This window comes from Pantherophis guttatus, chromosome 1 (genome assembly GCF_059756535.1).
Source record: "Pantherophis guttatus breed Tessera chromosome 1, ASM5975653v1, whole genome shotgun sequence".
Taxonomy (NCBI): domain Eukaryota; kingdom Metazoa; phylum Chordata; class Lepidosauria; order Squamata; family Colubridae; genus Pantherophis; species Pantherophis guttatus.
This window is the reverse complement of record NC_142063.1, coordinates 329,254,534-329,272,726: the sequence shown is the minus strand read 5'-3', so window position 1 is coordinate 329,272,726 and position 18,193 is coordinate 329,254,534. Positions and strand designations below refer to the sequence as shown.

Genomic DNA, 18,193 nt, shown 5'->3' with positions numbered 1-18,193 from the left:
TGGTTGTCCCAAAGGTGTTTTTTTAAAAGGCAGGTGGACTTTGTTTTTCCTTGAAGACGTTTCGCTTCACACCCAAGAAGCTTCTTCAGTTCTGACTGAGTGGTGGAGAATGGAAGGATTTATATTCCTTGCAGTCATCTGGTTGTTAGTTCTCTTTCTGAGAGTCATTGAAGCCAATTGGAGGTTTATCTGTGCCCCCAAGGTCACCTGGACAGTGCAAATGGCTGTGGAACCTTCCCAAGAAGATTCCACAGCCATTTGCATATGCAGGTGACCCTCAGGACTCAGGTGATTCTGAGGGCATGAATAAAACTCCAAGTGGTCTCAACAACTCTCAGAAGAGAGCTGTAGTAATAATGACTAGTTAACTCCAAAGAATATAAATTCTTCCATTCTCCACATTCAGTCAGAACTGAAGAAGCTTCTTGGATGAGAAGTGAAACGTCTTCAAGGAAAAACAAAGTCCATCTGCCTTTTCAAAAAGCACCAAGGGTGAAATCCAGCAGGTTCTGACAAGTTCTGGAGAACCTGTAGTGGAAATTTTGAGTAGTTCAGAGAACCGGCAAATGCCACCTCTGGCTGGCCCCAGAGTGGGGTGGCAATGGAGATTTTGCAGTATCCTTCCCCTGGAGAGAGGTGGGAATGGAGATTTTGCAGTATCCTTCTCCTGCCACACCCACCAAGCCACACCACGCCCACCAAGCCACGCCCACAGAACCGGTAGTAAAAAAAAATTGGTTTTCACCACTGAAAAACACTTTTGGGACAAGCATTGACTTCCTCCTCTAAATAGCCCATGATTGGAGAAATGCTGGATCTTGGCTTATTTCTAGGGGCAAGAGAGACCTGATATGAGAGGAAGAAGAGAGAACAGAAGTCCTTTGGAAAGTTAAATCCCTCGTCAGACATTATGCTCCTGAACTCAAGCAGAGTGCTGAAAGATACTAAGTAATTAAGTAATAGAAGGCCCATTTAAAAACATCTTTGAACTGCAGTTGCTTTGGATGTAGTTCCTTAAGACCTCCATGGGCTAAGAAGAGCAGCTGTGCTGTCAGAGCCATTCTGGAGCATCTGTTTTCGAGCTGAAGGGCAACATATTCAAGTAAGCAAAGGACTTTTTTAAAAAAAAATTGATTTATATGCCGCCCTTCTCCAGAGACTCAGGGCGGCTTACAATGTGCTAAGCAATAGCCTTCATCCTTTTGTATATTTATACAAAGTCAGCTTATTGCCCCCACAATCTGGGTCTCACTTCACCTACCTTAGAAAGGATGGAAGGCTGAGTCAACCTTGAGCCTGGCGAGATTCGAACCTGCAGTAATTGCAGGCAGCTGGTCTTAATAACAGGGTGCTTTAGACCACTGTACTACCACAGCTCCACAATTGGTTAAAATCCCCTCGATGAGCAGAAAGGTGGATGAAAATTTTAACTGTTTAGTTAGAAGGTTAATATGGCCACTGAACTTGTGGCACACAATTCTGGGCAGCTAACAGCAATGATAAAAATCACAAAACAATAAAAACGATAAAGCCCAATGAATTGTTCTTTGGCTGACACGTTGCCATCGATCTCTTTCTGCTACCCTTTCATTTCCTTCCCCCTTTTCCATTACCAATAACGTGGTTCACAAAATCTTTTTTGTAAAACTCCAGAAAGGATGCCTAAGAGTGAAGAATTTTGAATTTTGAACAGAGTGCTGGAAGATAGGACGTCTCTCTTCTCCCTTTCTTTCTCTCTTGTCTTTCTCCCCTCTCTTCCTGGGTAGCCCAGCTGCTGTTCCTATTTCTAAAGGCCGGCCATCCTAGAACCCTAATTTTAAGATTATCGTATCTCAAAAGCTAAAACCCTGCTGCAACTTGCTAGCAAGTCAATTCACAGATAGAAAGGGACTGACAGCAAGGACTACATCATGGTCATCTTTAAAACTACAGGAGTGGGAAAAGTATTTTATCCCACTTTTCAAACAAAGGAGGTTCATGGGGCAACTTACAAAAACCAATATATGGCCCTTGCCATCTGTCTTACAATTTCAGAGATGGAAGAACCAAGGAAAGGGATTGGGGAGGGAGGAGGAAAAAAAACAAACAATGAAAATATAAATGGTTTATTCAGTGAGGGATAGCATTATAGCTAGTCTGGGCTGGATAACAATAAAATGTTCCCTGCAGCTATTTTCTGCCTAGGCTGTCTTCTCGTTTGCTCAATTTTTGATCTACTGATGGTCTTCCCTGAACAGCCATTAATAGGAACTGCATGGGGGATAGTGATCAAGATAAATCCATTTGTATATAGTAAATCAGTGATGGCTAACCCTTTTCTCGTTGTGTGCCGAAAGCACGCCAGTGGCGTGTATCAGCACACGTGCGTGCAGGCACCCATAATGCAATGCGCCCCCCTGCACATGCGTGCATGACCCCCATGCTCCCCCCACCCCCCATATGCAAATGCACAAGCGACACCCTGCTACCCCCGCCCCATTTTTGCATGCGCAATCTACCCATCCCCCATTTTTGGCCTAGCAGGCCTCCCTGCAGCCTCCTGGGCCCAAAAACGGGCTGCGGGGAGGCACCCCCGTGCATGCGCGCACGACTCCTGCCCCCCGAGTATGCGTACCTGCCCCCCTGAGCTCATGCATGCAACCCCCTCAGCATGCGCATGCATCTCCTGCATGCGCTCTGCCCCCGTGCATCCCAAAAATCATCTGGCCAGCGGGAGGTGCGTGCGCATGCGTGGTGAAGCTGAGCTGGGCGACAGCTCGCGTGCCCGCAGAGTGCGCCAGCTGTAGCACGCGTGCCATAGGTTCGCCATCACGGTAGTAAATGAACATAACTTAATTAAAGTATTGTCATAATGTGTAACTCCAGTTTTGGCCATTTCAAGAGCACCGATTCTCAGAGTAAAAAGAGACAGAACCGTCTGCATTCCTTCTTAGGTTGAAAGTGGACAATACCTTTAATCGTAAATATAGAACTGCTCTTTGAAATACTGAGCTGGTGACTGTAGTGATAAAAAGAGCCAGTTCAGTGTAGTAGTAAAGGCACAGGGCTAGAACCTAGGAGACTGTGAGTTCTAGTCTCTACTTAGGTACAAAGCCAACTGGGTGACCTTGGACCTGTCACTCTCTCTCTCACCCTGAGAAGGAGGCAGTGGCCAACCACAAGCAGTTGCCAGGAGTCACAACACTAACTTGAAGGCACACATAGATACACAGACACACAAAATGAAGACTGCATCCTTCCTCCCCCATGTTTTATATATTACCAGGACCAAATCTAGTCCACCTCTTAATCGTAATTACAGGTAATCCTTGATTTACAATCCATCACTTAGTGACCGGTTGAAGTTATGACAGATCCCCCCAAAAAAGTTACTGATGACCTAGATTCAAAGTTGGAAGGGACTTTGAAGGTCTTGAACCCCCTGCTCAGGCAGGAAGCCCTATACCATTTCAAACAAATGGTTATCAAATTTCTTCTTAAAAACTTCCAGTGTTGGAGCATTCATAACTTCTGGAGGCAAAGTTTTAATATCCAACCTCACCCTGCGATGTTATTCTGTAATCCTGTAATTCAATCCTATTGGTACTGTACTTTTGCTATTCCTCTGGCCAGTTGTGTGAAAGACTGCAAGAATGAAATGGACCAAGGGACCAAGAACTTCTGCATCACTGCTTGGTTCTTTTGTAATTCCTCATGATTTTTCAAAGGCTTGATTGAATTTATATTAAGGCAGAATGAGGTATGGGAGCCGAGGCACCACAAAATTTAACACCAGTGTAATTTTCTGCCATCTTCTAGATGGGTTGGAGAAGGCTTCTAGATGGGTTGGAGATGGCTTGGAGAAGTTGTGGAGAAAAGCCCAAGGGAACATCAGTATTTGCAACAACAACAACAACAAAAAACAAGAAAGGAAACTGGAGACAAGTAGAAAAACAAATGCTGAGAGAGAAAGAAGATTGAAACAAAAGCTGGACTTGTCAAGGCAGAACCTATTGAGAAAAAACTGAAAGAAGCAAGTTCAGTTCCTGGAAACTCCCATTAAAAATGTGCAGAGAAGGGGACAGCATTTATGGTAGGAAGGACTGATCTTCTTCAGAAGCGTTTAAAGGTGAATCGATGGAAATTGGATATACATTTTCACCTGCAGACTTACTGGTGCACCCTGTGGAAAAAGTGTAATGCAGATTTTCTATTGAGACTGATTCTCTGTCCTTCTAGAGTAGACCTCTGTTCTTCTAAACCAGTGTTTTTCAACCTCAGTTACTCAGTTACTAAAATGTGTGGACTTCAACTTCCAGAATTCTCTTAAAGTTGCCAAAGTTAAGAAACACTGAATTCTGGGAGTTGAAGTCCACACACAATTTAAAGTTATTGAGATTGAAAAACGCTGGTCTAGATAAACTTGGCAATAACAAGTTACCAGGACTGCACATTGACTGGTGAGTGCAGGAGTCGACTGCAACATGGATGAAGGACTTCTAGGATAACCTGGCATCCAAAACTTTCTAAAACAGTCTAATAGCAGTAGACAGAACAATGAGGATAACTTTATCCCCTTTGGGGGGTTGGGCATAGTTTTATGTATAACTATAGGCTAGCTTTAGGGACAATTCAGTTATTTTTAAAATAAAATGATTACTGCAGTCATTAAAACACATTAAAAAAATCAACAACATAAGGAATATGAAATCCATAAGAGACATATTGGCGGTTATAAAAATCTCAGTCCTATAAACATACAGGTAGTCCTCGACTTACAACAGTTTGTTTAGTGACCGTTACAACGGCACTGAAAATAGTGACTTACGACCAGTGGTGGGTTTCACTTACTTTCGCTACCAGTTCAGAACTGCAACTGTGCGTGTGCGCAGAGCATCCATGATGATGTCTGGGCGGGTGGGCAGAGCCTCCCGCCACCACTACTACCAGTTTGCGCGAACCAGGGCGAACCGGTAGAAACCCACCACTGCTTATGACCATTTTTCATAGTTATGACCTTTGCATCATCCCCATGGTCATGTGATCAAAATTCAGATGCTTGGCAACTGGTTCATAATTATGACCATTGCTGTGTCCCAAGGTCATGTGATCCCCTTTTGTGACCTTTTGACAAGCAAAGTCAATGGGGAAGCCAGATTCACTTAATAGCCGGGTTACTAACTTACCAACTGCAGTGATTCATTTAACAACTGTAGCAAGAAAGGTCGTAAAACGGGGCAAAACTCGCTTATCAAATGTCTCACTTAACAACAGAAATGTTGGGCTCAGTTGTGGTCATAAGTCGAGGGCTACCTATATTATAATATCCTGATGGTCCAGCTGGATAATTTTAGATTCTGGATTTAATCATTGTGCTGTAGGCTATTTTAAGAAGCCATATGTGTAACTCAGGAGACAAATGAACAAATCACATTTCTTTCCTCTCTCCCTCCACATTTGAGATGCTGTTTCTCAATTTTTAATGCTATAGAAGGGAGACATAATGAATAACAATTAATTATTCATAACTATAAATAATGCAAACACAAAGGAAATAAATGCACATATAGTTTTGGTTTCATTCTACCTCTTCCAAGACCATGCAACTCTACTTACTGAATGCAACACTTGACTCAGGAAAGCACTCCTATTATGACCCTTCCTACATTCTTGTAGGAAATAAGATATGCTGATTATCCCAGGATAATCCCTACTCTCACCATGAACAAATTTAAATTTCTAATACTGCACTTTCGTTGTGTTGGAAGAAACATCCTTCTGGGTTCTGCTCCAAGTGGGGAAAACAGACACTGGAAACATGGAGACTGCTTGGAAAGATGGTTTAATGGTGGACAGGATCACATGGCTTGAGTTCCTGAACAGAAAAGGGGCAGATACAGAAAATCCTCGGGTTTTTATGCTCTCTGGCTCTGCATTTCTTGGGGCCCCGAAAGAGTATCCTGATTGGTTGTCAGACTCCCAGGGGGTGGGGGCCTTGCTGGATGATGGTCACATGTGCTTCCCAGGTCACATGTGGTGAGTTTCTGCTGCTATTGTGTAGAGGGTTAATCCTATCTTTGGCAATTCCTACTATGCTCTGCCTGAAGGAGGTAGATCTTTGTTATGTAGAATAGACTGGCCCAGGCCTTAATGGCCCATTGACAAAGGGTGGGGGGCAGGAAGGTGGGAGCTGCTTTGTCTGTAAAATATGCTTCTCATATTTCTCATCCAGGGAAATATAATATTCTGCCTTTTTCATATTTCCTAAAATATTTCACTCTTCCAGGAGGGGGGTGGGTGCTAACTTCCTACAGTTGTAGCACTTAGTGGAAATAAATTCTTATGCAGGCAGAGGAAAGCAACCAGATGTGAGATCATGGCCAAAACAAAAGATGGGTGAAAACCAGATCTTCTGCCCAAAGAAATGGACCTCCAGCCAGTTTGGGCAGGAGGAATAGGTGGAAAAGAACTTGAAGTATTATTTCACTGTATATAGGATTTGCATTTGATGCACACTAATTGCCAGAATTCTTTTGTTGGAAGAAAGTGGGGAAAAAGATGCTTGGAAAGATGGTTTAATGGTGGACAGGATCACATGGTTTGAGTTCCTGAACAGAAAAAGGGGCAAGATGCTGAGCGTGCCTTGGTTTTATGCCCTCTCTGTTCCTGGGGCACAGGAAGAGTATCCTGATTGGTTGTCAGACTCCCAGGGGGCGGGGGGTGATGCAATCTTCCCAGGTGCCATGTGATGAGTTTCTGTTGCTAGATGGATCCTATTGTGTTGCAGATGATGGTCCATTGACAAAGGGCGGGGTGGATTGGGTTTCTGCCTCTGGCCCATTGACAAAGAGGTCGGGGGGCAGGAAGCTGCTTTGTCTTTAAAACATGTTTCTCCATTTCTCATCCAGGGAAATATATTCTGCCTTTTTAATATTTCCTAAAATATTTCATTCTTCTAGGAGAGGGGTGGGTGCTAACTTCCTACACTTTCTTAATGGCTTCTTAGCTTTTCACAATAACATTAATTACTATGCGTAATTACAACCGGTGAATCTCACCACTGTGTTGAGTGCTGTGAGTCTCCAACTAAGAAAATTAATTTCCTTGTGAGATCCAATTTTAAAAAATCCAATAAAAAAAATTCTCCTTTGGGAAATGCAATAAAAATAACACAATCATATCTTGGCTGTGAAAGAATATAATTTTACTCTTAATAATATTCATAATTTTGCTTTATGAAAACAAATGATTTAAAACAGAGAAATCCTATTACAAACCCCTTCAAGTTTTTTTTTTAACATCAGAATAAATATAACATTACATTGTAATGGGAATTAGAGGTGGATCCCATCTTGTATTGCCTTTATAGCTAGGATTTACATTCTGACATCATGACCCAGGTTTCATCATTTTTATTTTTTGTCTTCATGGATTGTAGCACACACTGGTATTTCGTTCCAAAGATTTTTCAGCTATGTCTGTAGAATATGTTAGTGATCCTGCTGTCCCACCGTTGTCCTAGTTGGTTAACAAAATGGAATGTTCTCATTACTGGAGCTATGGTGGCACAGTGGTTAGAATACAGTATTGCAGTCTGACTTTACCCATTGCCAGCAGTTTGATCTTCACTGGCTCAAGGTTGACTCAGCCTTCCATCCTTCCAAGGTTGGTAACATGAGAACCCAGATTGTTGGGGGCAATAAGCTGACTCTGTAAACCGCTTAGAGAGGGCTCTAAAGCAAGGGTCTCCAACCTTGTTCCCTTTAAGACTTGTGGACTTCAACTCCCAGAGTTCTTCAAATCCTGAGATTTGAAGTCCACAAGTCTTAAAGGGAACAAGGTTGGAGACCCCTGCTCTAAAACACTATGAAGCAATATGTAAGTCTAAGTGCTATTGCTATTGCTACAGACCAATGAGAATATTTTGAGGCCGCTGATCATAAGTATATCAATTGTCCCCCTCTTTTCCTGAGATACAAATAAATCAAGGGACTCTACCAATGACCGATCAAAGATAGATTGGCATATGAACACATAGCCTAGAAAGAATGCATTTTGTAGGTCTTCTTGGCACCTTAAGCAAGAATAATTGTTTAGTGTTACCTGATAGATAGAGATAAAACTATTTAAATGATTGCATTGGGCCAGCTAAACTAAGAGCTTAAAGGGTTGTATGATGTTTAGCTGTTAATCATAGAACCAACTCATCTTTTCCCACTCCCATTATGCCATGGCTTACAAGTTAGGCAAACTCATATAATAAGTATCTTAACAGAATAACAGAGTTTGAAGGGACCTTGGCGGTTTTCTAGTCCAAGCCCCTGCTTAGGCGGGAAACCCTATACCATTTCAGACAAATGATTGTCTAATTTCTTCTTTAAAATTTGCAGTGTTGGAGAACCCACAATTTCTGGAGGCAGATCATTCCACTGATTAATTATTCTAACTGTCAGGAATTTCCTCCTTAGTTGTAGGTTGGATCTTTCCTTGATTAGTTTCCATCCATTGCTTCTTGTCCCACCTCCAAGTGCTTTGGAGAATAGGTTGACCCCCTCTTCTTTGTGGCGACCCCTTAGATATTGGAACACTGCTATCATGTCACCCTTATTCAATTCCCACAACTATTCTTCATATGTTTTAGCCTCCAGTTGCCTAAATCTTTATTACTCTTCCTTAGACTCTTTTTAGAGTCTCAACATCTTTTTTTTTATTGTGGCGACCAAAACTCAATGCAATATTCCAAGAGTGGTTTTATCAAGGCGTTATAAAATGGTACTAACACTTCACATGATCTTGATACCCCATTGCATACTTCCCTCCATATAGATGCAGTTCCATTAAGAACTATGCAGTTGCATTAAGGACTACATCTTTTGAAAATGGGCACAAATGATAACCTTTTTCACAGATTTTATGTCTCTATTGATAAAAGAAATATTTCCAATATATTTATCACATTACAAATCAATTTTTCAATCCAGGAAGGCAAACAATTTTGAAAGAACATTGATCATCTACTCCAGGGGTGTCAAACTCATATCATCACGGCAGCATCGGGGGTGAAATGCTCCCGGTTCGGACCAGATCGCCCGATCCGGTAGCAATGGCGGTGGGTGGTTTGGAGAACCGGTAGCAAAAATCCCTGTGCACCCACTTCCCCACCATGCCCAGCTGAGCCACACGATCATCAAAGCATTTTTTTTTGCAACCTCTTTTTTCCTCTTAGGAAAAAAAATTCCTTTAAAAGCCTCTGACGATCCCAGCTGAGTTGCCTGATCGTCAGAGGCTTTTAAAAGCATTTTTTTAAAAGTAAAAAAAAAAAGTTGGCCACGCCCATCCAGTTACATTACCCTCACCACCACCAAGCGACGCCCACAGAACCAGTAGTAACAAATTTTAGATTTCAGCCCTGTGGCAGCCCTTTTTCAAACATAAAACACAACTGGAAGTTTGCAATTAATAAATGAAACCGGAAGCAGGCAGGAAAAGGAAAGAAAATACTGACTAATCCTCAGCAACGTAGGAGCTCATTACTTGATGGACAACCGATCATGCATTTGATGAGTGGTGTAGCGTACTATGGTTGGATCCTGTATTCCCACAAAATCGGCAGACATCGGTTTGTCACAAATGTTGGAACTGTGGAAAAGAAAAGCAGAGAAAGAATGAAAATGAGTATACAATGTAGGGCTTAGAAATTACACAAGATAATAGGGTTAGCCTACCTAATAGACAACTAGTTGAAGAACATTGACATTTCCCCATCTGTTTTATGGCAGCCTTCCCACGGCGCCTTTAGGTTTCGAGAAGCCATTTGAAGGACAACTTATCACCTCAGAGAAAAATGTTGTCTTTCGGTACAGAAGGTTCCCACTTTGTAGAATCTCAGGTATCAAATTTGGGGAAGACCTACCAAAGACTATGGAGAACTTCCACCACAATATAGAAAATCTTAGGAGAGGGGCGGCATATAAATTGAATTAATTAAATTAAATTAAATTCATCATTTCCTAGACGAGTTGGTCCACTCCATTCAGTCCAGATTCAGCAAGAACCTTTTCCCTCACGGTTGGGAGGACTTTCCAGATGGACAAGTTTGTCTATTGTGCTGAGCCAAATGTTTGTTAAACGTGGTTTTAAGTAAACCACATTTGGCTGGCCTCACGCACTGTACTAAGCTGTAAATAATGGTATATAAATCACAATGGCTAGATTCTTATCCCTAAAAGCAAGCAAATCTGTGTTCTAGTGAAATGTGTGGATTTTCTCACAATGTCAAGAAAAATACATATGCATACAGAGATACACCATGTTTCCCTAAAAATATGACCTACCCCGAAAACAAGCTCTAGCCTGATTTTCATGCCTGTGCCTAATATAAGCCCTACCCCCAAAATAAGTCCTATTTAAGCCTTGCCCACCATCTGGTTGTACAAGATGGGGCAAGGAACAGATGTAAAAATCAAGCTACTATGGGGGTGGGGGGGTACAACTGCCCCATGCGCCCTGCACCCGCGTACATTAGGACCGCTGCAGCTAGGCCTCCCATGCCCTGACACCTGTCATGCCACTGCGCGACTTCTGCAGCTGCTTGCGGCCGCTCGTGGCTGGATGCCACGTGGTGCATAACGCTGATACTGCCGTTTGTGGCAGGATGCCATGAGGCTCATCATGCCAATGCCACTGCTCAATGGCACAATGTGCCATGCAACCTCCTGCCACATGCGGCAGCACTGGTGCAACAAGCTTTGCGGTGTTGGCTGCGAGCGGCCACAAGCGGCCGCAGAAGTCACACAGCGGAGCAACAGGTGTCAGGCGTGGAAGCATGGCTGCAGTGGTCCTAAGATAAGTGGGTAAGACATCCGGGAGCCTGGATAGCTCAACAGACAGAAGCACTGTAATTTAACACCAGCTGTCTGCAATTAAAATAAGATCGAATCTCGCCAGGCTCAAGGTTGACTCAGCCTTCCATCCTTTCTAAGGTAGGTAAATTGAGGACCCAGTTTGTGGGGGCAATAAGCTGACTTTGTATAAATATACAAAAGTATGGAGACTATTGCTTAACGCACTGTAAGCCGCCCTGAGTCTCCGGAGAAGGGCGGCATATAAATCAAATTTAAAAAAGAAATCCATCAAGAATAAGACCTGTTATTTTGTGTCTGGAAAGAAACACGGTAGTAGGTAGGTAGGTAGATAGGTAGATAGATGTGTGTGTGTACATATATTCATAGATATATGAAACATACTATTTATAGATGAAGGCGGCAATGAGAGCAGCCACAAGAATGGCAGAGAGGATGGAGAGGATGGTAATAATGACGTTTGTCTCAGTTCTCCGCCGTCTGGGCTTGGCAACAATTCTGTCAGGATTTCTCCCTGGTAAAAAACAAATTTATATTTTTATCATGTAATCCTTTCAAGGTGCCATCTTAGAAGAATTTTCCTTTCTCCAGGATAGAATAGTTTTTGTAATACCTGAAATCAGGGGTGAAACGCAAAATTTGTTACTACTGGTTCTGTGGGTGTGGCTTGGTGAGGGGGTGGTAATGTGACTGGGTGGGCGTGGCCACCTTTTTTTTTTAACTTTTCAAAGCATTTTTTCAGCAGAAAAAATGCTTTGAAAAGCCTCTGCCGATCAGGCAACTCAGCTGGGATCGTCAGAGGCTTTTCGAAGCATTTTTTTTACCACCTCTTCGGCAGAAGAGGTTGCAGAAAAAAATGCTTCGAAAAGCCTCTGACGATCCCAGCTGGGCATGGTGGGGGGGGCGCAGGGATTTTTGCTACTGGTTCTCTGAACCACCTGCTGCCATCACTACCGGATCAGGCGATCCGGTCCGAACCGGGAGCACTTCACCCCTGCCTGAAATATTTCTTTCTTCAGTCTGTGGCAGCCGCTCAAGTTTTGGAAGACGGCTATCATGTCTCCCCTGGTCCTTCTCTTCACTAGACTAGCCATGCCCAGTTCCTGTAACCGTTCTTCATATGTTTTAGTCTCCAATCCCCTAATCAGTGGTGGGTTGCTACCGGTTCACCTTGGATTGGGCGAACCGGTAGTGGCGGCGACAGGAGGCTCCACCCACCCTGCCGGACATCTCTGTGCATGTGCTGAAACTTCTGCGCATGCACAGAAGCATTGTGCGTGCCCACGAGTGAACCGTTAAATGAAATTGAAATCCACTACTGCCCCTAATCATCCTAGTTGCTCTTCTCTGCACTTTTTCTATAGTCTCAACATCTTTTTTATAGTGTGGTGACCAAAACTGGATGCAGTATTCTAGGTGTGGTTTTACTAGGGCTTTATAGCGTGTTATTAGTACCTCACTTGATCTTAATTGTATCCCTCTGTTAATGCAATCTAGGATTGCATTGGCTTTTTTGGCTGCCGCCGCACACTGCTCAAGATCCCTCTCACAGTTACTGCTATTAAGCCTGGTTTCACCCAGTGAAACTAACCCTAATGTCTAATTCCAATGTCTAAGGTTGCCCACTTGTGAAGCAACACCAGGGAGTTTTCAGAGAGTTGAAAATAACTAATAGTGGCAAAAATCACAATACTAAAACTAACCCTCTCAGAGGAGAAAGGCAGACTCAGTATACAATGGTTTCGCTCCTTTTCAGAAAGAAACCCAGCTGAAGTTAATGCTTATTTTCAGGTTAGTGTACATGAAGTATTGCAGAGGTAGGTCCACGTAGCAGTAACAGAGTTGGAAGGGACCTTGGAGGTCATCTAGTCCAACCCCCTGCTCATGCAGGAGACCTATACTAGGGATTTGAACCACCGAACTGCTGACCTTTCTGATCGACAAGCTCAATGTCTTAGCCACTGAGCCACCTAGCCAGGCTAAGTGTGACTGTCTGACCAAAATGAATGGGATTTGAGCAGGCCGGATAGGTGACAGGTGATGCTAGTGATACCCATTTCTAGTTACCTCGAATCAGTGTGATGGGATCAGACCATTTTGATTCTTTTACGACGACGCCTGTTGAATTGATTGCCAGGAATCTGACCCTAGAAAGAGAAGGCTCTGAGTGTCAGTAACAGTGAAGGTGTTCCAAAATTTGTCAGTAATTGCTTCCACCCCCCCCCCCAATAAATGGCAACTGTTCCTGCCTGATCTTTTTTCCCACATGCCCTTGACTTCACCACGCAGTGAGGCTGGGAAGTATGGGGTTTGTAGTATGATGCTTGTGACCAACATTGGTTGGGTAAGGCCATTCTAATTTCTACCATTAACATGGATGGGATTCTTGTCTTGGAAAAAAAACCCCAAATAGCTATGTCACATGTGGACCCCCATTCTCTTCCCACCTTAGCTGCCTTTTAAATGCGAATTTCAGAATTCTTGGGGGAATTGTGTGCCCAATAACCACACTGCCTTACTTGTTAATTTAATTAACAAATGTCTACCCCGCGGCTAACATTAATTTAGTAATGTAAGTTGCATTTCTATTTGCTTTTTAACTATTAATTTAATAATTAAAAAGAGGATTGAAATACAGATGTGAGAAAAGGATAATGGAGGGGAGTACCATCCAGTGTTACAAGGCAAAAAATAAAACAACCTCATTAAAAACAACTGCAATTCAGAACAAGTGTCATTAACAAGAACATCAGCTGTAAAAAGAAGGCAAGCATGGTGGAGAATAGGCAAGTGACCAGAGATTAGAGCAGGCGTGTCTGCAAAGTGTCCCAAAAAGTCAAGATGGTCATCAGTTCAAAGCTCCGCCTGCTTTTAATGTGCATGGCATACAGAGCAGAGCTTTGTGGCCACCACCCTCCTAGAATAGAAAAGAATTTTTTTAAAAAAATAAATAAACAGTTGTTCTGACCTAAGCTTTCCCAAAAAGCACCAAGCAGATTACTGGTCCCGACAAAACCCCTTATATTAAACAAACAGTGAATTCCTCTCATTCACCTTCAGCAAAGGCCTGGCAAACAATCTTTCAAAGGTGAATTTATGACCACATACCTTATCTAGCTTGGAAAGCTGCCATGTAAATATTTTCCAAATGCAGTGCTGTGCAAGGAAAGACTTGGCACAAAGTCTCTGAGATTCACAGACAGATCTTCACACTCTTCAACAGAACGACCGATCGAACGAATTGTTTCCTGCAAAAGCCCACTCTCCTTTCGCTCCTCTTTTATTCCCTCTGGGAGGGGCCATTCATTGTCCATCTGTGGCCTTACTCCCAAGTCGACCCTTGTTCTTTAGCTGTTCCCTTTGTCTGGCAACTCTGCTCATGCACACACTGGGAACAGGCTCCAGCTGTTCGTCTGCCTCATTGATGTCTGACTCCGAAGGCAGCTGATAGCTGGCATATGGCCCTGGCCCCCTCTCTGCCTCTGACGCAGAGCCCTCATCAGAGCCTTCCCCAGACTCCAGGATTGCCCCATGTTCCTCCCCAATCTTCTCACTGTCCAAATCTCCTGCCAGCTCTGCTGGCGACTGGCGGGCCACAACAACAGTAGAAAACCTCCACAGGGAGTTAAGGTTCTACATGTAAACCTTCTCCCTGAACAACAGGGAGGGGGAGAAAGAAAAATGATATACTTTTGTGTGTGAAACTGATTCATAATTTGGTGTGGTATGGCAGGCTTGGTATAGGCATGGAGAACCAGTGGTTCCTGGGCCAGATGAGACCTACACCTTCCTTTTATTCTGGTTTTTGGACCCTCCTTTGAACATGAGCATCAAAACTGACCCTTGTCCCTTCATTCTGAGATGGAGAACACATGATTGATAGACTGATGATTGATTGTCCCAGATCAATAAAGGAAGTACCTGAAAATTGTAGTGTAAATTCTAAAATAGGCAAATCACAGTTTTAAAATAGCAATAGCACTAGCAATAGCACTTAGACTTATATACTTAGTGCTTTTTACAGCCTTACAGAGTCAGCCTATTGCCCCCAACAATCTGGGCCCTTATTTTACCCACCTCTGAAGGATGGAAGGCTGAGTCAACCCTGAGCCGGTGAGATTTGAATTGCTGAACTGCAGCTAGCAGTCAGCTGAAGTAGCCTGCAGTACTGCATTCTAACCACTGCGCCACCAGAATCTTCTATTGGATTCCCTTCTTCCAATCACCCAGCGCCCATGTTGGCTTAGAATGTGGCTACTAAACCCTTCCTTGCCAAATAGGTGGCTTGTAACAAGAAATGAACAGGAAATGTAGCACAATTACCTTAAGTGTCAACATCCAATTAGTCATTTTTTGTGGTCCAAGATTCTTAGAGAAATAACCCTTTGACAAGGAATCCTGTTAGTGATTTACGCCCATATTTCCTAAGACAAGCTATTGCAACCTAAATAATTGATTGAGCTTTTTTCTTAGAAGAATAAATTTTTGATCTATTGTTACAAAACACTGGAAAATTCAAGAACAAAATTGTTGTTCGACTTTGCATCAAATTTGATGTTATCAAGCCAGTGTGTTCTTTGTTTTCCTCTTCCTTGTCTACCATTCCTCGCACCATTGCCTTCTCCAAAGAATTCACACACATAACATAGTGAAAGTAAATCAGACGTAGTCTTATGACTTTTAACTTCCAGTGATGTGTCTGGTTTTATACGATTTGACACCTCTCTGTTAGTTACTCTGGGTGACCATGATATATTATTCATTTTATTTTATTTTTATTTTTAAATTTGTATACCGCCCTTCTCCCTAAGGACTCAGGGCTGTGAACAGCCAAGTAAAAGTATAAACTACAAACATTAAAACACAATTAAAAAGATATATATAAATTTGGCCCCATGATTAAAAACAATAACAAACAATATATGCTACAATTTACGCCAGCACCACAGTTCAAAGATGTCAATTCTGTATAATGGATATATATTATTTTGATATTAATTTAGACAATGAAGAAATAAGTTATGAAGAACTTCAGGGAAACTTTTAATATTCTTTTCTCACCTGTACGGTCCGGGGCCTGGGAGGGGACCATTACAATCTGGCCGCCAAAGATCCACAACACACTCGGTTTCACTTCCCACACGCAGGATGGCAATATCATCGCTTTTTTCTGGACAGGGGTAGTTTGATACCGTGGTGTTCAAAGTCATGTAAAAATAATTCTTGGCAAAAGATTGGTAAGGCAGATCCCCAGGCGTTTTGGGATTTTTGAAACTCTTCACAGCTAGAGGGACAAAGAGCAAATGGTTATTTCTCCATTCCAATAAAGCTGAAGTTGTGAGTGATGGATCCATCATGCCTTATCCACCAAATCGTCATCAAATTTAAATACCATTCATCTCACAAAGCAAGTGACATTCGTTAATGTACAACAAAATTAAGTTAACAAATAATAAAGGATTGGTCCTTCAAACAGTTGCTAAGTGACCGGTCGTAAGTTGAGGACTACCTGTAGTTAGATGTATAGACAATACAAATCACTGCATGTTGTTCCTCTTTCTCACATTCTGTGCTTTTGCCTGCCTTTTGTCCAGCTTTGCCAGTTAACTGTTTTGATGTTTGCTGATATTTATGATTAACACCAACCAGACGTGGGTTCTACTTACCTTTACTACCGGTTCGCAACGGGATCGCTCGCTCATGCGCCTTACTTCTGCGCATGCGCAGATAGCTGATGACGACATACGGGGCAGTGGGCAGGGCCTCCCGCCAGTTTTACTACCGGTTCTTGTGAACCGGTCCGAACCGGGGGCAACCCACCACTGACACCAACCTATATTATTTTGTTGGTGTCTAATCTGAGCAGCCTAAATACTTGCTCTGTTCTGATCATAAAAATAAACTGAGAATGTTCTACCAATGGCATTTGCCACCAGCGAGATTGGCCAGGATGTTCTCGAATAGGTCTCCGAATTGTTGGAGATATGGACACAAACAAGGGACATTCTACCACATGTGGTGAACTTGTCCTAAGATTAGGAAATTTTGGGACAAGATTAAAAAATTTCGGTTTAAATTGGGTTGTTTTAAATTCGGGCCAAAATTATTTAATTGTTTTTTTAAATGTTTTTAAATTTTATATGCTATGTTTTATCCTGGCTGTACACCGCCCTGAGTCCCGCAGGAGAAGGGCGGTATAGAAATATAATAAAATAAAATAAATAAATAAATAAATAAAAAATGGCTGGATGAAATAACAGGGCAGAAGATAGAAAGAAAGCCAGAATTGTTTCTTCTGGGTATTCTGGAAGGGAAAATGCAGAAAAGTATACAATATATCATATTACACATACTAACAGCAAGTAGAATTGTGATAGCACAAAATTGGAAACGATCAGATACCAGATCAAATCATAATAAAAAAAATATACAAATGTGCAGAGATGGACAGATTATCTATGGAAATGAAGGAGAGGGAGGACACCAAGTACTATTTAATATGGAATAAATGGTATTCCTGGTTGGAGAGTAAACATAAAACTGTTTTTGTTATGGGATCGAACTGTAAATAGAAGTCAAGATAATTTAGATAAAGATGTAAGTTTAAGATACAGATATTTAGAAGTAGAATTTGTGTAAAGAGGTTAAATAGGCTAGAGATACCAATGCAGAAAAGTTGTTATTAGTATTGAAATTTTGATATGTTTGTTTTTGGTTGTTTATATTTTTTGGTTTGTGTGTGTGTGTGTGTGTGTGCGTTTTTCTTGCTTTTTTTGTGTATTACGTTTCTTTTTGTACTGTGTATTTTAATCTTTGGAAATTTAATAAATATTATTTTTTTAAAAAAAAGATAAACCGAAAATGTGCTGGATGGAAACTAACCTACTGTATCTGGAAAAAAGCCAGGACTTTATTATTACTACCATTATAATCAATTTAATCCCTTTTGCAATCCATTGTCAGTGCAGGAATCCTGGACCATTACAACCTAGTAGAGGTCATTTCTGCACATATGGCATGCAATCATTTCTTGCCATAACATAAATTCCCTTAACATTCAATTGAGGTCCAGCCCAGCTGTTTTCCTTTCATACGCTGCAGTTGTTAAGTTCATTTGGGAACACGTCTATGCACATTGCCAGAGTGAAAAAGTTGGGGATGAGGAGATGGCAGGAGTGAAATGTTACCGGTTCGGACCGGTTCAGCCAAACCAGTAGCGATGGCAGCGGGTAATTCGGAGAATCGGTAGCGACGGCGGCATGAGGCTCCACCCACCTGCCTGGTCGCCGTTCCTGGTTAAAACCAGGAAGTAACCTGTTTTCTACCCTCTGCGCATGTGCAAAAGGGTTTGC

General features: G+C 42.2%; 1 protein-coding gene across 4 annotated transcripts in view; it reads right to left on the bottom strand.

Moving 5' to 3' along the window:
* Positions 1-18,193, bottom strand: part of LOC117667504 (uroplakin-3b-like) — a 36,121-nt gene that overhangs the window by 13,114 nt on the left and 4,814 nt on the right. Inside the window, exons 3-7 of one of the 4 annotated variants that reach the window (XR_015731620.1) lie at positions 15,903-16,125; positions 12,909-12,988; positions 11,226-11,355; positions 9,277-9,618; positions 7,162-9,227 (exon numbers count right to left, since the gene is read on the bottom strand). Coding sequence is in view for 3 of the 4 variants with exons in the window: in XM_087883424.1 (XP_087739550.1) it covers positions 9,510-9,618; positions 11,226-11,355; positions 12,909-12,988; positions 15,903-16,125 (542 nt within the window). In the remaining variant the exon portion in view is untranslated. Of the gene's footprint in view, positions 1-7,161; positions 9,619-11,225; positions 11,356-12,908; positions 12,989-15,902; positions 16,126-18,193 lie in introns of those variants that run through there. The other 3 variants (XM_034420909.3, XM_087883424.1, XM_087883422.1) reach the window with 3 other exon arrangements.